This window comes from Stegastes partitus, unplaced genomic scaffold (assembly GCF_000690725.1).
Source record: "Stegastes partitus isolate 25-593 unplaced genomic scaffold, Stegastes_partitus-1.0.2 Scaffold192, whole genome shotgun sequence".
In the NCBI taxonomy this organism is placed as follows: Eukaryota; Metazoa; Chordata; class Actinopteri; family Pomacentridae; genus Stegastes; species Stegastes partitus.
In genome coordinates, this window is record NW_007577923.1 from 210,302 (window position 1) to 231,498 (window position 21,197).

The window sequence follows — 21,197 nt, forward strand, 5'->3', positions numbered from 1 at the left end:
TAAATACAAGAGTGGTCTTTGACTGTCGCACATTACGGCATGTTCCCATGATGCTGCCTGATGAAGTTAGTGAGGGGAGTCTCAGACAGTGCTAATGGGAAAAGGCCACGGAGACTAAACATGTGATGAAGGAAAGTATCATCTTCATGTGACCCATGGCTGAGGAGCGGCTCATAGGAGAGGACAAACACTCATTTGTGTTGTTTTCTTCAGTCACTGAGGGGAATCCACCAGTCAGGCAAGTAAAGCATCATTTATATTATGTTTAAAAATACCAAACAAGGAGGCTTATCGCTTTATGTTTGAGACATTTCACTAAAAATGGTTTAAATCGTAATCCCGTTAAAGTGGCTTCTTGCACTTGTTGCAAAGTGGAAGTGATAATGTACGTTGGTTTGAACAAGGACTCATCAGCATGTTGTGAAGTGCTTAAGAAACTTTCACCAGTTGTTCATTAAAGTCTGCACACAGATTTTAATGAATGTGTGGTCATTTTTGCTAATTTTTCCTTCAGGTATGATCCTTTTTGCAAGAATGTGTGTTTCTTGTAATTAGTTCCATGCACCTAATTTGCTTTATTACTTTTAAATAACTTGTGTTTGACACTTAAAGATGGAAATCTTAACAATTAGTGCTAAGTGGCTCAACTTTGTACCACACCCATAGAACTACCATTAGCTTGAAGAGATGCTTCTGAGTTGTTTTTTTCCCCAATACTAGTCCCATGTGTGTGTGTGACTGTCTCCTTAGAGTATTTGTCATTTTTGAAAGAGAGCCTGATTTCTGGATTCATCTGCCAGCTATTTTTTAAATTATTTGATTATTTATTGAACCTATAAAATATCAGAAAACAGTGAAAAGTCCGTCAAAAGTTGTCAGAGCTGCCAGAATCCCAGTATGTTCACTTTACCATTATAGAAGACAAAGTAAATATTGCCTTTGAGAAAGCTGAAACGACGTATTTTGTATGATTATTCATTGATTATCAATTGTTTCAGAATAATTTCTAATACATCTGATTATTAATTATGCACATGCCTACATACTTTGTTTATTTTACCAGCAGTGTCACAAGATGATTTTAATGAGTCAGCACAGGCATCTTTATCCGAGACAAAAAAAACTTCTGTAAATGTACAATGAGCATATTCTTTGAAAGTGTGAAAAACAAGTGGTGACAGTAAAAAAAATAGCCTGAGGCAGATGTGATTTTTTTTTTTTCAAGGAACAATGAAAAGAACAGAAAGCACCATGAGATCATTATGTACCAAAACAAAATGTACACATTGCATAGAAACTAGACATAAAGCACATCTGTCAGTTTGCATCTACCTCCAACTTTGACCTCATGACTCAACTCAGAACCTTCTGCCTCCTCTCCTCTACTGTCAAACTAAAAATGTTCTCCTTCCTTTACTTCAGCCCGTGCAGATCAGCTTCCTTCTACACGAAACCAGGTTGGTCAAGATGCAGACTATTAAAACAGTGGAAACCCAGGTTCCCTTTCTCAAAGAGAGTTTCTTCACCACCACTTTCAAAGGCAGGAGGAAGAGCAGCGTCACCAACCTCCTCCGTAAACAGCAGCACTCGCTCCTCTATCAGCAGCAGCAGCAGCAGCAGTGCATTTTAGAGCACCAGCAGCACGGTCTGAAGCAATTTCTGTCCCCTTCGGCTGAAAATGGACCGGGGCAGCAAACTCCCGAGCATCAGCGCCTTGCTCGTTCGACCAGCAGCCCGTTATGCAAGACAGCGGAGCATGCAGGAGCAGATGGGGATAAAAAGGAGGGGCAACAAGAGAGAAAGGATCAGAGAGCGAGAGAGGCTGTGCAGGGGAGGAGGGGAGAGCAAGGAGTGAGTGGTAGTGAGCCCGAGGCTGTCAGTGCCAGTCTCCTCCTACTTTCATCATCAGCATCAGCAGCGCTGAGGGAGGCAGCATCATCCTCACAGCTGCCGTTAACTGTGGTGGGCAGACAGCAGGGATTAGCCAGCTCTGAAAGGCCTCTGACCAGCAGAGGACCACCGTCGCTAGCAGCCCAGGAGGAAGCCCAGCATGTCCAGCCTCGACCCCAGCAGCATGGCCTGTTAGCCAAGGGTGTTCGCCTGCTCAGGAATATGGGGAACCAGGAGACGAAGCAGAAGAAAGGAGGAGGAGGAAGTGGAGGAGCAGCAGGGGATGCTTCCTGTGATGGTGAGGCCGACGAGAGAGAGGTGGACAAAAAATCAAAAAAGTCCCACAATAAGATTAGCAAAGGAGGTGGAGAACATAGCGGTAAGAAGAAATCTAAGTCCGAGTCGAAGGGTTCGGTGTTTTCTGGCATGAAGATCAGGAAGAGTTTATCCAAGGTGAAAGGCTTGTCTAAGGATGACAGCTTGGAAGATGGGAGGTCAGCACAGTCTGGCAAAGCTGAACTCAAGCCTGGATCAGAGGTGAGCCTGTCAGCGGATGAGATGGGCATGCTTTCAGATGTCGAGGGAGATATAAGCCGTTTGACCGGAGACGGTCATCAGTCTGGAGTGGAAGATATTGGCCGGAAGACAAGCTCGGGGTCAGATGCTGACCTCTACAGTTTTCACTCAGCAGCCGCTGAAAATGAAGACCTGCTCTCTGACATCCAGCAGGCCATAAGAGACCAATGTACGGCCAGTGACAGGGTACTGAAGATGGTGACAGGCCACTCATCTGAAGAGTCGACCTCTGAGGAAAGCAAAGTTCCTGACATGGTATTATCTCACCAGCTGTTTAATCTGGATAAGGGAATATTCTCTCCACCTGTTGGTAGTGAAAGTGTAGCTGAAGAGCTAAACGATGAGTCTCAGAAAATGGACAAAGAGAGCAGTAACTTGCCCATATCTCGAAATTCCTCTGGTCCAGGGTCACTTAGTGAGAGTGGTCCACCATCTTCAGCTCCAGACACAGAGAGAAGCAGCGGCAGCCTTTTCCCAAAGACTAACAGCACTTATAGCTTCCCAGACACCACACCCACCACCACCACCTCATATGAGAGTGCCGAGGAGCCCCAGGATGACCTGGAGAGCCCGGTTCTGCACACACAGCGCAGTCTAGATAACGGGGCTGAAGAGGGCCAAACCACATGTGTGCCATGTGTGATTTTGGATCCCATATTGGTGGGGACAGGGCCAATTGGGACTCACAGGAGTGCCAGCAGCATGGATCTGTCTGTGGAAAGGGAGGAGGATGCTGGGAGACGGGACTATCTGTCTCTGAATAGGAGGAAGAGTAGCATGACCATTAGCCAGCTGACACCCGACAGCGCCCTTGTTTCTCAGCCTAGACGGACATCCTCCACTTCCCCCACCACTGTCAAACTCTACCCTCCGGTCCACCCCTCCTACGTTAAGACCACCACCAGGCAGCTCACCTCTCCAGTTGGCTCCCCTCTTACCAGCCCCAATGTGCCCAGGAAAACAGATACCACTGTAGCTGCATTCGAATCCAGCAGGGCCCAGGGGTTCAGGAGGCGCATGCAGAGGTCCTCCTCCATTGCTGGGCCCCTAAATGTGTCTGCAGACTGGTACAGTGACAGCTCCAAGTTCCCAGAACAGGAGAGCCCAGAGAAGAGTTGCACAGCTGGGGCTTATTGGACACTGGGCTCCAGGAGAGCTCATTATGGAAGGCAGAACTCCAATTCCACAGTACCCTACCTGGATGTCTTCTCTGGTGAGTCACATATGACACAGCATATACAGGACTTCCAAAAACATATTTTGGTGTAGAATCCCCCCAAAAAACCCAACAGAACACACTTTGGCCCTGACTGCACTGATCCAGGAAAGCAGTGGTTTACGCAAAAACCTGTCTGAGAAATTCAGTTCAAGGCCTACGTTAAGATGTAAATCTGAAGATGTATAGTCGTGTTAAAAGGGAAAAAAAAGTTTCTTAAAACAGCTCTGCACTGTAGCATTCAGCAGATGTTACAAAAATAAAATAGGTGTACGTAGTATTTACTGCTTGTAGGGGATTATTTTCAGCTGTGGATTATGTCTGGAGGCAACATAAATAAACAACAGTGACCAAGTTTGTGGTATTGAAGAAACATGTCAGCCAGTGTGGTTTTTGTTGTTGTTGTTTTTTTTTTTAAAGTAATGGAGGTTTGTAGTACAAAATGAATCAGCTACATTATATCCCAGCATTTTTGCTTATATATAATACATTCATCATTCATTCCTATTGTATTGCTGTTGGGAATCCCCAATGGGCCGGATGTGACTCCTCTGTGTTTGGCTCCAGTCCTGTTGTCATTCGAGATTAGATTATTATGCAATTGAATGTTGAAGTGATTATTATAATTGCCTGTTGAGTTGATTTAAATTTTAATGACTTTACAAATTACACATTACACAGTCTATAACAGCAGGAAAATTAACATTAGGATTTTAAAGTACAATAGCTCATGAACGCCATGATAAAACAGTGGGGGTTCTTCATTGAGAAGTGCCCTCAGAACAAATGTCTCCTTCTAACAAAACAATGCCACAATGTCCTCTTTTCTGTTGTGGAGCCGTTCAAGAGCTCAGCTGTTGTCTACTGTCTGTGCCTGTGCTCATAAATCAGAGGACCCAATGACAATGCTGCCACCCACCCACGGCGATGCCATCCTCCGATTCCACTGGTTTAGATACCAAAACACACACACACACAGTGCACACTCGTGGATGCTAAACTCAAGTGACAGTTTGTCTGCATGACAAAAACACGTCCTGATATGAGATCCATTCGCATTTCATCAGGTGGCTTTACTACAGCCCAACAACGGAGGTGCACTACTGTATCTTCAATCCACATTAAAATTAACATTTGGCCTGTCTGACATTTCACAAACGTCCTGTTTTTATTCGTAAAGGTTCAGCCAGCATGTAATACCGATCAGTTCAGTCTTCCAGCTCCCATCTGGCCAGACAGTTAAGAAAGAGGGCAAGTATGGAAAAAAGCTGATTTAACTGTCAAACAAAGAGCAACACAGTCCCTGAGCTCCAATACATTTCTGAAAATAAGTGCTCATGCCTTTGGATCTGACTCAAGTTCATGATTAAGTACAATTGTTTTGTTTCTTGCCTTGTGAATTGTCAAAACAAACACAATCAATTTTCATTATTAGCCTTAATTGGTGTTTTTCAAACGGATCCAAAGTACTAAAATCAATGTCCACAAGACCATGAGTCATAGGACTTTGTTAATTGATTTAGTGCTTTCCCTGGAATCACATGGATGGGGAGGAATAATAAGCTAGTTTTACAACATGTCATGACTGCACAGTGTTTCAGAACTTGGTTTTCTGCAGGAGGTGTTTTTTTCCCCCCAGACTCTACATTCCTCTGTTGTCACATAGTCAATATTTTTCAGACCTATAATGATTTCTTCTGGTCTTGCCACCCAAAAACTGGACCATTCCTTACCAGCTCTGGGATTTAGGATTATGACAAATTTCTAAATGTCTATATCGCTCAAAATCACCTTTTTATTGCTCTATTTTCATGGAACTAGAGACAGAGATAACCAATTAACTCACCCTACAATCAAATCACCTTTTAGTCACATCAGCGCGATCCATCACTGGGTTAAAGGTTTTGATTAAATAAAGGTTTGGAAGTGAAAGTGATATGATCAGATGCACTGTGTGGCAACTTGAATGTCATTTGTTAATTCTTTGCACTGCCCAATTAACAGCATCTCTCTCGTCACCCACATGTAAGGTGTGAACAGAGTTTGCACATGTAGGTGTTTAATTATCACATCTGAAACTGAAACATGTCTTTTAACCTCTTTTGCCTGATTAACATTTTATGTATGCATTCTGCCTGAACTCACTATGCTTTATCTAAAAACAAGTAATATAAAAATAAAACAGTCTAGAAGTGCAGCTCTGCATGCATGCCTTCAGTTTCATTCTCACACTTTTGTTTTCATTCTGTTCGCAGGTCGCTCTCTGTTAGACAGGCTTTGTATGCATCATGGAGATGGGTCTACAGAGGACGAGGCGAAAGAATTATGTCAGCGAATGCTGGTTCAGGGTCTGCTGCACCCCTTCAGCGACAGCACTGCAGAGCTCCCTGATGACAGCACTGTCTCAGCAGTCTTTAATGTAAGACTTTCCTCTTCAGTGTCACATTTTGTTTTTCCAAAAATGGGGACACATGCTGAGCTGCCTTGCATTAGCTCGGCCCAAAGCTGCAGTGGTTTTTGTTTTTCGTTCACTACACATTCAAAGTATAGAGGAGCAGGTAGGTGGCATTCACAGCATCAGTTTTATGCAAATATATATTTTAACTACATCTCACGTGTAGTTAGAACTGCATCGTGACAGCTTCAGCTTTGATTAAATCTACCAAATTGTGATGCATCTGGTGAGGGCTGAAAAAGCAATTTACATTTCTCACCTCACCTTTTCACACCAATCCACTGTCTGAAGATTGTATAATATTCCTGATATGCACAAAAGAGCATTTGCATAGAAAATAAAATGCCTAAGCATGCATGAAGTGATTTGCAGTCACAAGCTTATGTGCAGTATATGGAGCAGTGCGACGATAATCCAGTGTGTGTTTCTATGTTTATTGCTCTATTACTGGGATTCCGGTTTAGTTTCATTACCTGAAGTGCAGTGGTGCATGTGGAAAGGGTTGACCACGTGAAAGTTGATTTCATAAATCTTTAATTTTCCATTCCAGTAATGCTTTGCTCAGACCTAATCACACATGCGTCACATTCCCCTGCACAGTTCACCAGGGCCACTGTCAGACCCATTTCTGTCAAGCTCCCTTGTAGTTGATCCATCCAACTAAACTTAATTTTGGTTGGTTGGAGTTAAGGGGATATGCTGTAACTTTGATAAAACGTGCACAAATTATACTATCATGGATTTTTTTCAAAACTACACTATCCTTAGTCTGTGTATATGTTATTCTGTTTCAGACTATGTGTGCAGACTTGAGCCTTTTCAGTGTCTTTGTGTCAAACAACTAAAGACAGTCTTTTTTTTTTTTTTTTTTTTTTTTTTAAACCACCACTAGGTTGACATTTTTTGTTTGTGACTCTGGATGTAGCCATGGAATTTTCTATAGACATTCATTGTGACCAGAAGATGATTTTTTTTTTTTTGGCCAGCCTTTGGTCATTTTCTATGACTTTTCCTTTAATGACACGAACAGGTGTTTTACCTATCCACTAAAATATTTAAAATTGGTGATGTTCTGACCTTCCTAGTGCCACCACAGCTGATGAACTACAAATCACTGACGGTATAGCTTTGCCATTATGAGCATGTTGGTATTCTGGTGTCCATATTTAGCTTGAAGCACCCCTGTCTCCAAGCACATCCTAACAGAACAGCTAGCCTGGCTGTAGAGACTGTTTATTTTGTGTGTTGAATACCAAAGAATCTGGTCTGATTGGTGTTTGACTCTTTTCACAATGCAACCCCCCCCTTGCAGATGCACATGCATGGACACATACTGTACAGACTCATGTGCACATGCAACTACAGTGCACATGCACACAGCCAAGATTACTCACCAGATTATGCAGGCTCTAAAGCTGCAAATCTCTCGTATACAATAACATCATATTCCGCTTGTATGCTCTGCAGTTAAAATAGGCCACAAATGAAGAGCGCTTTCTTTTTGTTTGCAACCCTTCAGAAAAACACACATGCACGCTCTTGTATACAAAAGGACAGCCGGAGACACCCATACATGTTCAGGCTTTTCTTGCATGGCTGGATTAATAGCATTCCCTCTGACACTCACTCAGACACACACACACACACACACACATCTGTGCTTGCGTAGACCATCTGCTGACCGTGTTATGTAACAGCTCCACGTGCCTTGGGCTCAGGCTGCTCTTCCCCTGCAAAAAGCTCACCATGTCAGGTTTGGATAGAAATGTCCCTGCTCTGTGTATGGCCTGGAGTCCTGCATTATTCAGCTTGACCATGAATAATCTTTGCTGTTACCACCAAGAGTACAGATCTCATTGTTAATGCTTCCTATCTTAAAGCTAATCTCCCTTTTAAAATAAATCACCAGCCTGTCTTTGCCTCTCTACAACCTTTACACTTAAACCCCGTTAGTTTCTCAAACCCTACTACTGTTTTCCTTATAAAGCTGCTTGACATCTTGAAATTAGTCACTCACTGTGTCCACTTTGTCTCCTTTTTCAACATCTCCCTTTCCTTTTCCCCATATCTTTCATCTCATATATGGCATGGTATCCAGTTTCATTGCTGGAGTGAACAAATGTATGAGTGGTGCGTTTCTTGTTCTGCATACAGCCTGAAATTAAATACTCCCATCAGCTTTCTTCGGTCCAAAAATGGGGCTTGGGGAGGATGAGTATCTAGGAACTCTGAATAAATCAAGTGTCATCCCCTTTACACTTGGCACAAACATTGCTGAGTTGATAAATAGTATTGAGTGGCATGAGATTACATAAATCTTGCTTTTTATCATGTGTCTGTTTCTGGCTGTAGGTCAGGTTACCAGAATGGGTTTCTGTACTGAGAGAATTAGAAAGAAAACATCAACATATGTCACGTCTGATTGGGCAATTATGAACCCATGTCTCTGAATATAAGCAGACATATATGCTTACATCACATTAATACTTAGATTAGTTATCTGATCTCACTGTTCACTGATTTGCTTTATACTGTGGTACGTTAGCATCATCACTGCTCACTTCACTGACTTTCAGGGTAAATGCATTGGGTTAGTGGAATGCATCAAAGTATTTAGAGAAACTTCCATTTTTTTTAATTGATTCTATTTGGGGGGTGGCTCTATCACAGCCTTGGCAGAGGCAGGTTCTTGATTTGAAATTTCGATTTGATTACTGCACCTTTTGCCAGAGATAGAGGGAGGACTTGCACTTGTTCAGACTCGGCACATAATCACCATTGCACCGCTGAATGCACGCTCACGGCTCTCGATGAGCCTCTTTGTGAGAGTCTGGTAATTAGAAGTCATTAAAACGCATACTGTAAAATAATATGAATTCAAATGTGCCAATTTTCAAATTATAATTAGCTCCTTTCTTGATGTAATTAGTGCGGTATTTGTGAGAAGTGACTGGCTTGATATTTAAAGGATTAAGCAGTTCTCACCTTGACCAGAGACAATATTGCGTCAACACTGACTAACAGTGGCAGTGGGAGCTTGGCAGTCTCATTTGCCATGGAGACTGGCAGTCACACATAGTACCTGCATCTGTGACTGTGGAATGGTGCTTTTTTTCTTCTTTTCTTGACACCTGACAGGAGCATTAAAAAAAAGCCTGTTTCCAGAGAAACCCTGTGTTTGTACATCAAGGATTCTTTTCTAATGATGTCAAAGTGGCTGAAGAAAAAGTGTGTGCGGAGGAGGAATGCAGGAATAATTTGTTCAGTGTGTTCTTGGGCTCAGGTTTTAAATCACGCCATTGACACTCCAACAGTACCTTCAGATCATTTAGCAAAGTCAAGTAGAGATGTCACGTTTCATGATGGAACGGGGGGTTTTTGTTGGAGTAAAGATTACAGAACAGTTAATTTTGAACTGAGTCCCACAAACACATTATTCTTCCATGTAGACATACTCATACAGTCACTACCATTTAAATTATATCCCTAGTAGATGTTATTAGCCTTTAATCAGGGTGCATCCCAGCATGTGTTCACACTGTGTGCCATATTAAAAAGGGTACTAGTCCTTGGAGGGGGGCAAACAACCACCTTAGATCTGGTTTTATTAACATTATATGCACTTTCTTGTTTTCTAAACCGAGCAGGAGGAGCAGCTGTACACCTGGGCATCTGTCGGCCTTCCAGTGTCTTCCCACCTGTGGGAACTCTACGGGGGACGAACCACAGCCAGAGTACACAGTTTGAGATCCCCTTTGCATCAGTCGTCAGCCAAGACACCAGGCGCTCCGCTCTTTCAGGTTGGTTATGTCCTCTCCTCGTCGATAATTATTTTCACAGCATGTTTGTCCTGTCGGCACAAGTTGGATAATCTGTGCTCAGAAAACACGCAGATGCAAAGCGCAAAACTTCACGCGTTCCTCGCAAAGTATATTCCAAAGTCTTATCTTCTACAAAACCAAATTATACGTTGAAATGAAACATTCAGGATGTCTTTCAGTGAAACCCTCTTGGTGACTGATATATTCACTGCATGTGGTGCTACTATGAATGTTTTTTTTTTTTGTACTAGAAGGCTGACATTTACTTGATTTACCCTTTTAAGAAATTACCATATCAATAGAGTTCACAATATAAATATAATATAAACACACTAGCATAACACTGCATGATTTTCACACAGCTAAGTAAACATTCAGTGGATGATTCTGTTATCAGTTTGAGACTTGAGTTGGTTTTTGAAAGCTTTTCCTCCTCCTCCTTAAATATGCATGTAATTTATTTCAAACGTTTATGCCAAATGCACAGAATGTGAAGTGCTTTGAACTAAACAACAGAACTTCTTGGGGTTCTAGTTTAGGAGAAGAGCAGAATAAAAACATTGAGAAATATAATCTATTTAGTCTATAGAGGGTTATAGGTTTTGAAGGAGTTGATGTATATCCAGTGTTGATATGAAATCTGAAAGCCCACGTGAAGAGAGCAAACCTCAACCTCAAAACTCATAAATTGTTCTGGATAAGTCGGTTAAAATGCTTCAACTGTAAATTGTTCTTTGTCCACCAGAGGTCAGGCTTGTTTTGAAAGAGTTGCGAAACTCTCCCAGTGAACCTCCCTGTTTCCTAGTTAGGAGGGCCATACTGACTGAACGTTCTCCTTAAGATTCAACGATGTGACCACAACTGGGGAATGTGTACTAGCAGACACAAACCCTCCCCATGTGAGGCCCTGCGAGACTCGCTGTCTCTGGGGTCAAATCTCTTGGTATCCCCTCATCCCTGCTCTAACCAGTCTGGAGCCAGAGGTCTGATGGAGTCTAGACATAATGGACTTTCTTGACCCTTCTTTAGCTCATAGCTCTGTCACTAAGCTCCCTCAGTTGTGGGTGTTTTACTGTTTATAAGTTTATTGAATGATAATGTGTCTGAGATTCTGCAGCAAATTTTATGTCTGCTTTGGAGACTTCACAAAAGAAAGAATGTTTCATGGAGCAGAGAACACACAGAGAACAAACTGACTTTCAACAGTTTCCATTTGTGAATCCAAATGTATTTGGAAATTAATTTAGGATCTTAATTTCTTCTTTCCTGTGGTTCACTGACAGACAGAATCCAGCAAGTTGAAGTCAGGGCAGTCGTCCTCAGAGGATGAAAGCTGTCTCATCCCTCAGCTGGAGAGAACCATCGATGACCTGCGGATTAAGATTGCTGTGTTGCAGGGCCAGCAGGCCTCCTTGGCAAAGGCCAGTGGGGATAATACTGGAACTCTGGGCAACGGCCACCCCAAGGCCTCGCAGATGAGAGGAGGCAGACTGGGGAAGATGAGCCAGGAGGTGTCCGTTCAGACCTCGCCTGTGGAGGAAGGGTTTAAGTTCGATGTGCCTTTGAACGGAGGATCAGGCAGCATGTCGTCCCCCGTTTCATCTTCCATCCCCAAATCTACAGAGAGCTTCGTCTGCACGTGCCAGCAGAGGCAGCAGAGCAGCATCCTCCCAGGTCCTCCGCCCCCTCCTCCACCACCTCCACCACCTTTACCAGGTGGTGTTGCTCCTCCTCCACCACCACCACCGCCTCCCCCACCACTACCTGGGCTTGGATCTTGTCCACCACCACCACCTCCTCCTCCTCCTCCACCAGGTTTTGGACCTCCACCACCTCCTCCCCTGCCTGGCTTCGGCCCACCACCCCCACCTCCTCCACCGCCAGGCATGGGCCCTCCCCCACCTCCCCCTCCACCTGGAATGGGCCCCCCTCCACCACCCCCACCCCCAGGCTTTGGGCCTCCACCACCACCAGGCCCAATGCCCTCCATGATGGTCCAGGAAGCTGCCTCTGCCAAGGCTGTGATAGAACCCCCCAAGCCAATGAAGCCCCTCTACTGGACACGCATACAGCTGAATGCTAAAAAGTAAGGATACGCTGTAGAACGTGAAGATAGATACGGATCGTTTGCACAAAGGTATTCTCTGAACAGTAGAGATTTGAGAGGAAGCTTGTCCACTTAAGATAAAGATCGCCCACATGCTGTGACGGCAATAGAGATGCTAACCTTGTGGAAAATGAAAGTGATGCAGTCCAGGCATTGTGGTCAGCAGAGAATTGACTTGAACCAGGTTTTCTTTCCTTATTAAGGCTTGGAAAACTGTAGTTGAAAAAACGTCTAGAAATAGACTACTTGATTTACTTGCAAGAGAGGAACTTGATACTGAGTTTCTAAATGTAATTTGTTGGCTGATGGATCTGACAAGTGCATAACTTTTGGATTTTTACTCTGCAAAAGATGACAAATGAGTACTTAAAAAAAGCAGCGGACTCTCTGGAAATGTCAGAAATGCCTGTTATGGAGAAATAACATCACAAATTACACTATGAAAGTCTACTTCACTGTACTTTTTCAGCCAGTGAATGGCAGATTAAAGCTCTCCTATTTGCACTGTAATTCCTCTTTCCTCCTATCTTTAGACACACTGCCGCACTGGTGTGGGAGCAAATCGAGGAGCCAGTCGTGGATTTTGAAGAATTTGTGGAACTCTTCTCGAAAAGCACAGTTAAGGAGAAGAAGAAGCCAATTTCGGACACAATCAGCAAATCAAAGGCCAAGCAGGTACAGTATAAATAGCATTGTGTGCTTGCGTGGGTGTTCCTATGTTTGTCTCCACGGACTGTATACTACATCTCTGATTTGTTTAGTGTTTGCACATTCCCTCGGGTCACCAGATGTGGCATTCTTCAGGGGTTTCCCATCCTCACTCTCACTCCCGACGGCCCGCTCCTTTCCATTTGTCTTCAATGTCCCTCTCTAACTTGGTTTGAGTGACAGGAGGAACTTCTGCAGCCAGACAGTTATTATGTGGTGTGAGCTCTGGCTCCCACCCGACTCCCCTGTGACCATCCCATGGCAACGAGCCAAAGTCTCGCGTGCGGTGAGGAAACCTCACGGCGGTGATGACTGCCGGGAGAGAGAGGGAGTGGGGAAGGGGAGAAGGAAAAAAAGGGAGGGAGCGTGAAGCCTGGGAGTTGTATTTCATGAAGTAGTTCCTCCCATTGTGCTTTCTGTACGACTTAGTTTAATAGGCAGAGCGTTTCTCTCCCAAGTGCCCTTTATGTCACTCCATCAATCTGCAAGTCAAGCATTTGATCTACATTTTAAAGCCGTTCTCGTCAAGAATTTTCTGTTAATGTACTGTTTGTCCAAATTATGTGTCTAAATCGCAAATAATGTTGCACCGGGGAAGAACGTTTCACTCCTCTAATTGAGACCCAGTAGAATCACTCGACAGTTCTTGCTGAGATGAAATGTTGGTCTCAGGAATACACATTTGGTGGGAAGTCTTCATGGTTTATGGGAAGCGATGAACTGAAATACAACACCAAAATATAAAACCTCCGGAAAAGGTTCCAGTTGAACGAAAGTCTGACTCTCGAACAAAGCTCAAACAGTAATAATATAAATAATAATTTTCATAGATATGTATGCTTGAGAATGTGGTTTTATGAAACCACATTTCAAAATTTCAAAATTCTAACTGCTGCTTTTACCTTTGCCGCAGAGACCATCCCAGTTGAGTAACAGTTGATGGACCGTGTTTTTCATGGCTCGTCCAGTCACGGTATAAAAAATACAAAAATAAGCAAAACAGTAGAGCATATTAAACCACATGACAGCTTAAATGGATAAGTTATGTAAAAATTGACACCCCATGCTGCTATCATGAACGGGAAAACTAGCTAAAGAGACCAAAGTTGTTTTTCTACCAGATTGAAAAGAATGTTTTTTTTCTGATTTAAAGTTAACCATTTTAACATACGGGTTTATGGGGACTGACTTCCTGCCTCTAGTGGCCATTCAAGGAACTGTATTTTTATATATATGTATTTTAAAAAATGTATTTATTTTTAATGTAAAATCTCCACCCGAAGCACCAAGGGGGGAAAAAACTCACCTTGTGGCTTAGATCCAACAGACCGCAAAAGTCAACAACAACGGAAAATGGTAGATAAGCTCAGGGAGTGTGCCCTTCACAAGCAAATCACACTTTCAGTGAGGAATTACTTTTCAAATACACTCGTAAAATAGTCAAAATATTGAGGCTCTGACACTTGAGCTGTTGGCACTACACCTCCCAGCTTAGACATGCTGCTGTTTTTTCATTCTATAAGATGATACAGGGCAGGTAGGAGGAAAATAACCAGAACGACTGTCTTTATACTGTGATTGACCCCAATCTGACGTCAGACTTGGACATTTTCAGCTCACGAGGACCTCACTCAGACCGCAAGATTGATCACGTCCTGCTACTTGCAGCTATTCCCATCCCCTTGTGTGCTGTCAATTCAGTGGTTTTGCTTATGAGAGGAGAGGAGGAAAGCATCCTCCTCAGAGCTACCACTAGAGAGCAGCTTTGACGTCAGTACTTGGCCAGTTTAAGGCCTCTGCTGACATCAGTATTAGATGTGAAGAAATGCTGTCATCACCCAGTGTCGAGCATTTAGCCTTATATCTTTTCTGCAGAAAGGTTTGAGTGGGGAGCTATCTTGTTGCTGCCCCTTTTCACATGGAGGTAGTGACAGAGTGGAGAATTTTAGTTTGTAAGTTTCATCTTTTTGCAGTTGAAGGTGCTGAATGGCAGCATACACTTTGCATCTCCTCAAGGCTTCGTTTTCCATTCCACTAAAATGGAGATTTCTTTTGACTCCAGGGTAAAAGAGAATGTTTGAATCACATTAACTTCACAGCTTTCTGTTTGCATTTTTTTTTCATTATTGATTTGTTTTCTGAATAATTCCTTGTTTAATTGCTCAGTTATTTGATTTGTGAAATGTTAGAAAATAGTGAAAAGGCCCTTGTTTTGATATTAAGGCCAAGATCAGAAAAGACCAAGAAAATCTGCAAGTTCTCAGCGTCTCTGGTATTTCCAGTCATTTTCAGAGATCTATAAATATATTTTGTTTTGAGCAATAATTTGAGTCTGATGTGGTTTTGCTCATTAAAAGTTTCACCTTTTAGAAATCCACAAAATGACATTTACATCCCCTTCCTCGCTGAAAAATTCAGAACCTTTGAATATGCAAACAAGTTTACTGGTTGAATGTTTTTTACACAACTTCTCTTGATGAATCTGAAATACAGGCTTCAGCACTTGTGCAAGTTGGCTATTGGACTGGGATTGGCTTCTAGGTGGGATGTCACCAAGTGTAACTTCATTTATAAATTTACTTTTGCTACCTTTATAGTCTTTTGTCACATATTTAGAGGATTCTTAAGTATATTTTCCATTATTCTGAAATCTAATGTTGCCATGGAGTGAGTGGGTCAACTTTATATTTATTAACTGTCCCCATAGATGCACAGAAAGCTCCCAGTGGATTATGTTGACAGAATAAATCTTTAAAACATGATGACATAAGAACCAAAGATATCTTTAGATGATCTAAGTAGCACTTAATCTAGAAGTGCACAATGTCTGTATGTTCTGGTTTACACGAGTTATGACTCAGAGAAAAACAGCAGAAGTGTTAAGAAACCAGTTACCTCTCAGGTGCTCGTCAGACTGACTGCAACAATTCCGCTTACTGAATATGTTGGTACAAGAGCAAAATCAGTTACCAAACTACAAGATTGCACCAGTCCCAGTTTAGATGTTGTTCTTGTAATTGTTTTCTCACTAAAAGCACCAAACCTGAGCGCTTGGGTCTCAACATGTTTCCCATTTTAAACTATAGAAATATGTATAGAAAGATGGATGAACCCTCAGTGATGTCACCTATGGGTATTTGCTCAGTGTGGTGGCTAAACTTTTGCCACCTCGTCAGTGCCTGACGCCTCATAACTTCCAGCTAATTCAAAAATAAGCAGTATAGTGTGGAGTGTAAGTAAAGCTGCTCTGGGCTATGGACTATCTTGTAACACTAAAGCAGCCACGTCCTTAATTATGCAGAGCTTCGAGCTTTAATACAATTTGAACAGGTGAATTATTACAAAATGTACCCAGATGCACCTGTCACAAACACAGAAATAAGCAACCTTGGCCAGAATTGTTTTTTTATTCCAAGTTGCAAGCATGTCTATTTCTTCCATTAAGTTGGACATTTGTCATGGAGGTCTATGGGAACTGACTTGCTTTTGGAACCAGCCTCAAGTGGCCTTTAGGGGAACTGCAGTTTTTTGCACTTCCATGTTGGCATAATTTTACAGCACAAAGTTTCCACTTGATCGAAATACATCATGACTGGTCAAAAGAAGATTGGTAATACCACTGGTTGCTGTTTTGCTGACTTTTTAGCAGAGTGTTGATCGATCAGTGCTCTGCAGACTTAATTGTACTTTGCACAGTCCCTCTACTGCTTAATTCAGGTTGTTAGGTGATAGATGGGCATATTTAAAATATATAAATATGTATTTAGAAGTCCTTTGCAACTGTTTCAGGAAACTTAACTAAACACTAAACTGTTGGCACCTGATGTATGCAAATATAGTATTTGTCATCAGTGAACTGCAGATCAACTCTGATATTTAGTTTTACTTCAACTCAGCGTTTGATCCCAAAGTTAAATGAAAAAGATGATAATTAGCAGTTACTTTCTGTACGACTCTGAACTGAAGTGCGGTTTTATTTTCAACATTCTTTGAGCTTCTTTTCAGAGAACAAGTTATACCTCAGGGAACAGTTTCACATGTGATTCAGAGCTGAACGGGATTGATGAAAGTCCCTATTGGCCAACCCTGAAATGATAAATAGATCAAAAGATCAACATATAATTAATGTGACTTAAAAGATTTCTTTAAGCCAGAAACTTAAACACATGGCTCCCATGAGATTGTTGAAAAACATTGTATTAAATGAATTTTTCAGAGTTGTTTTGTTGAAAATGTTAGTCACGAAAATTATTTCAATAACTGTAGTGGTTCATGGATGCAGCTGCGTTTCATTATGAAATAATACGACTGATACACTTCAAGGCAGTTTTTTACTTTAGATTCATGTGAAAACGGTGAACTCTGTTTAATGTACTTGAGACTCGTGTCTAATGTACGTTAGACATGTTTATACATTTGAGTCGGGTCAGCTGATAAAACATGACTAATGACTTATTTTTTTACTGCCATTAAGCAGCTACCCTACGCTAACTATCACAGGCTCACTGTGGAAGTCGCTCGGCATCGTATCTCAATCGGTCTGTCCCTTGAAGCTGTGGTTGGGACGGGAACACAGACAGTTGGGGCCTAGTGATATAACTTCCTGTGTGTTTAAGAGGTCTGTGGTCTGTGTGATCTGGTTTAGATGGAAGCATTCTGTCTGGATCACAGTAGGCTACGGGTTTCCTGTCCTGTCCCTTCACCACTTTGCAACCCAGCGCACACTTCTGCTTATTCAGGCGAGCTGTGGTCCATAATGGCCCCCTTGGATGCAGTTTTTCATGCATAATAACAACACCGGCTTGATATTCAACTCCTGGCTGTTTGACAAGTGGAAGCTGTTATTATTCAGTTGACGTCTGCAGCTTTTTCAGCAGTTTTAATCTCCATCCACTTGTTTTGACTCTACTTTATTATGATGAGTTTTGATGGACTTATGTCCCTGCATTGTACAGTTATATAAACTGTAATTTAACCAAAAAAAAAAAGAATCATCTCTAATATTCTCTGTACATTTATTCAGTTGCATGACTTGAATCCATTAGATCATGCTCTGCATAGGAAATAAGCCTCTTGTTTTCTCAGTGATCCATAAGTTTTTAATCACTTGCCTGAAAATGATGGATGTGGAGAATTGGAGAAATAGGGAAAAATATTAATCACGATAATTCAGTTAGACAGAGGCATAATTTTTCTAATATTTGCGGGTGAACAGTCTTAATTTCTTTGTCCCGCAGACGGAAATAAACAAAGGGGACTAATGTTCCTGTCTTTTGTTTCCAGTCAAATATTAAATGCTTTGTCTGTGTGCATGTCATGATTTATGGAGATCTTTGTTTTTCTGGGGCCTAGAATAACAACACCGCTCACATGTCTTTGCACCATCATCTCCTAGGTCGTGAAGCTCTTGAACAACAAGCGGTCGCAGGCTGTCGGTATCCTGATGTCCAGTATTCACCTTGATATGAAGGACATCCAGAATGGTAAGTTCTATGTGGTCATAAACGTAGATTTTACTGGACAAAGAGCCGCAGTACTATTAAAACATCATGACAAAGGTGATGGAGGGAGTTTACTAACCTGCATTCTAACATGGAGGTGGTACTGATAGCACTACTATAATTCTCTGCAAGGAAGAAGAAGTGGCAAATGGATTGCTGCAACATGGGATGGAAAGTGTAGTACATTTACGGGATGAGTGATATGAATATCCTAATTTCCAATATTATGCTTCTTACAGTGTATTGATTTCAGTAATGTTTTTACTGGCTCCAGTTGGTGTTGTTCTTCGGATGGCAATGCCAAGTGGTCATTCAATTCACCACTTTGGCCCAGACTGAAATATTTCATTTGCTACTGGATGGATTGTAATGAGATTGGTTGGATATTCACAGTGTAGAGAAGATTAATAATTTGCTAATTACTTGACTTTTGATCTCGTGTCACTAGAAGTTAGACATTTGTGGAATTTAGTGACATGTCTTAACTACTGTCATTAAATTTTTATATAGACATTAATTCCCTCACAGCATGACTCAAAATCAATTTGTGGATCATATGACCTTTAATCAAGTGCAATTATCAAATCAAAATGTCAATTTATGCAGTACTTTGGTTTATGACCATATACCTGCAAAAAATAATTCCCATCAGTCTCAGCTGTACCGTTTATTCGGTGTTAACCAGCTTTTGTGTGTAACACCCTAAGCTAGCATGCTGAATGTGGTAAACACTATTCAGCGTCTATGAAAGGTAGGAAGGTCATCCCTCTTGGAAGTTTGCCCTTTTTATTGCTTTTCACAACTGAATTATGGTCAATTTAGTATGTTTTGTTTTCTTTCTCTCTTTTTTTGGACAATAATTTTGCAATCTTGTGTCAAAGGAAAAACAGATTTCTAATCAGTAAGGTCAACTAACTAAAAATATAAAATGTAGATATTGGTAAATTACGTAAGTATTCACATCTTTTTATGTTAACATTAAGCAGATGCACCTTTGACCACATTTACAGCTTTGAATCTGTGTGGACAGGGATTAGTCAGCCTTGCACATCTGGACACTGCAAATTTGTCCCATTCTTCCTGCAAAATTGCTCAATCTGTCAGATTGCACAGGAATCGTGTGTGAACATCTCTTTTCAAGTCCAGCCAGAAATTCTCAATTGGATTGAAGTCTGGTCTCTGACACGGCCACTCCAGAACATTCACCTTGTTGTCTTTAAACCATTTATTTAGTCTGAGCTGTGTGCTTCAGGTCATTGTCTTGCCAGAAAAATAAATCTTCTACCAAGTTGCAGCTTCTCTTGTAGACTGCATCAAGTTGTCATTCAGGGTTTGGCTGCATTCACTTTGTCCTCTACGCTCTTAGACCTTCCAGGACCTGCTGACCAAAAAGCATCCCCACATCATGATGCTGCCACCACCATGCTTCAGTGGGGATGTTGGGTTTGTGATGATGGGCAGTGTTTGGTGTCAGACATAGTGTCTGGTCTGAAAGCTAAAAAGCTTGATTTTGGTCTCTTTAAAAAAACCTTGCCCTCTGGTAAACTGTAGTCAAGATTTTACATCAGTTTTTTTCAACAGTAGCTGTTTCTTTGCCACTCTCCCATGAAGCTTTGACTGGTGAAGAAAAGGGAACAGTTGTTGCAAAGTCTCTCTCATCTCAGCAACTGAAGCTTGTAACTCCTTCAGAGGAGTCAGAGGTGTCTCAGTGGCCTCCATCACTGGTCTTTTTCTTGCACTGTCACTCAAGTTTGGGAACAGCTTAGCAGATGCTTGGCAGATTTACACATGTGCCATATTTTGTCCATTTCCTAATGATAGAATATAACACATGGACTTGTTTTCCAATCATCTTTTCATGGTCTTGCTTAGAATGTTCTTGTGTCATCATGGTGTAGTTCTAACCAGGATTCATCAGTAACTGGATCTTCCATGTTCAGGTGTCCTTAAACTCCAGTCAATTGAGACACATTGACTTCACTCAGATGATCTCCCTTTTACTAATTGCGTGACCAATTGGCTGTACCTGTGTTGAGTGAGAAAGTTGATTATTTGACATGTTAGATTTTAATTAACTGACATTACTTTGTAGAAAACAGTTATTGCTTTCATGTGAGTTTGCTTTCTCTTTTTTCTTTTTTTGTTAATTCTTGCCAAAAACAAGAAGTTAAGTCGACCATGAGTCAACGTTGAAAAGAAACACAAGGGGAAAACTTCCAGTGGGGGTGGATACTTTTCATAAGCACGGTATCTGCTTAACATCAGCATGTTAGTGCCGTTGTGAACACCGCATGCTGATGTTGGCATTGAGCTTGAAACACCACTGTGACTGAGTGCAGCCTCAGACGCTTTCATCTGCCACAAGGATGGTTTCTTCCTTCTTCTGTAAAGAGTCCCCAGGTGTGTAAAGGAGGCACTAACTTACAGCAAACATCGTCGATTTTCATCAAAAACATGCAAACTTACCCTGAATAATGGCATTAATTATCACTCTGAGACTACAGAACAAGTTCTGAATACAAATGGGCGCCGCTGTATTAAGATTTTTTTTTGTTTGTTTTTGGAGTGCTGCTATCTGGGTTCATAAAATACATCTTTTTCTTAGTCCACTGAGATGTGAGTGGGATTTAGTATTGGCTGAGGTCATTGCCAAAGCTCTGTCTAGTAGCTAGCTGTATCACGTCACATCGTTGCAAAGCATCTGAAATGTTTTTCTCCGTTGCTCCCCTCCCCTCAGTTCTTCTTTGCTCTCCTTTTTGTGCATAGTCTCTGCTCGTCTAACATCCGCACCATGTTTCTCTGCGGCTCCATGTCTCCCTCTGATGAGTTGTCACCATCTTGTCTAAACGGCTTTGTTAAAGTGAAGTCATTCCGGAGATGTTGATGGGAACAGACTGTCTTCCTGTTTTAGTTACTCTCTGAT

General features: G+C 41.8%; 1 protein-coding gene across 1 annotated transcript in view; it reads left to right on the forward strand.

The window, feature by feature from the left end:
* Positions 1-1,467: 1,467 nt before the first annotated feature.
* fmn2a (formin 2a) overlaps positions 1,468-21,197 on the forward strand; it is a 40,777-nt gene continuing 21,047 nt past the window's right edge. Inside the window, exons 1-6 of the mRNA XM_008280411.1 lie at positions 1,468-3,679; positions 5,938-6,101; positions 9,785-9,937; positions 11,242-12,044; positions 12,599-12,740; positions 18,169-18,256. Coding sequence (XP_008278633.1) covers positions 1,468-3,679; positions 5,938-6,101; positions 9,785-9,937; positions 11,242-12,044; positions 12,599-12,740; positions 18,169-18,256 — 3,562 coding nt within the window. The remainder of the gene's footprint in view (positions 3,680-5,937; positions 6,102-9,784; positions 9,938-11,241; positions 12,045-12,598; positions 12,741-18,168; positions 18,257-21,197) is intronic.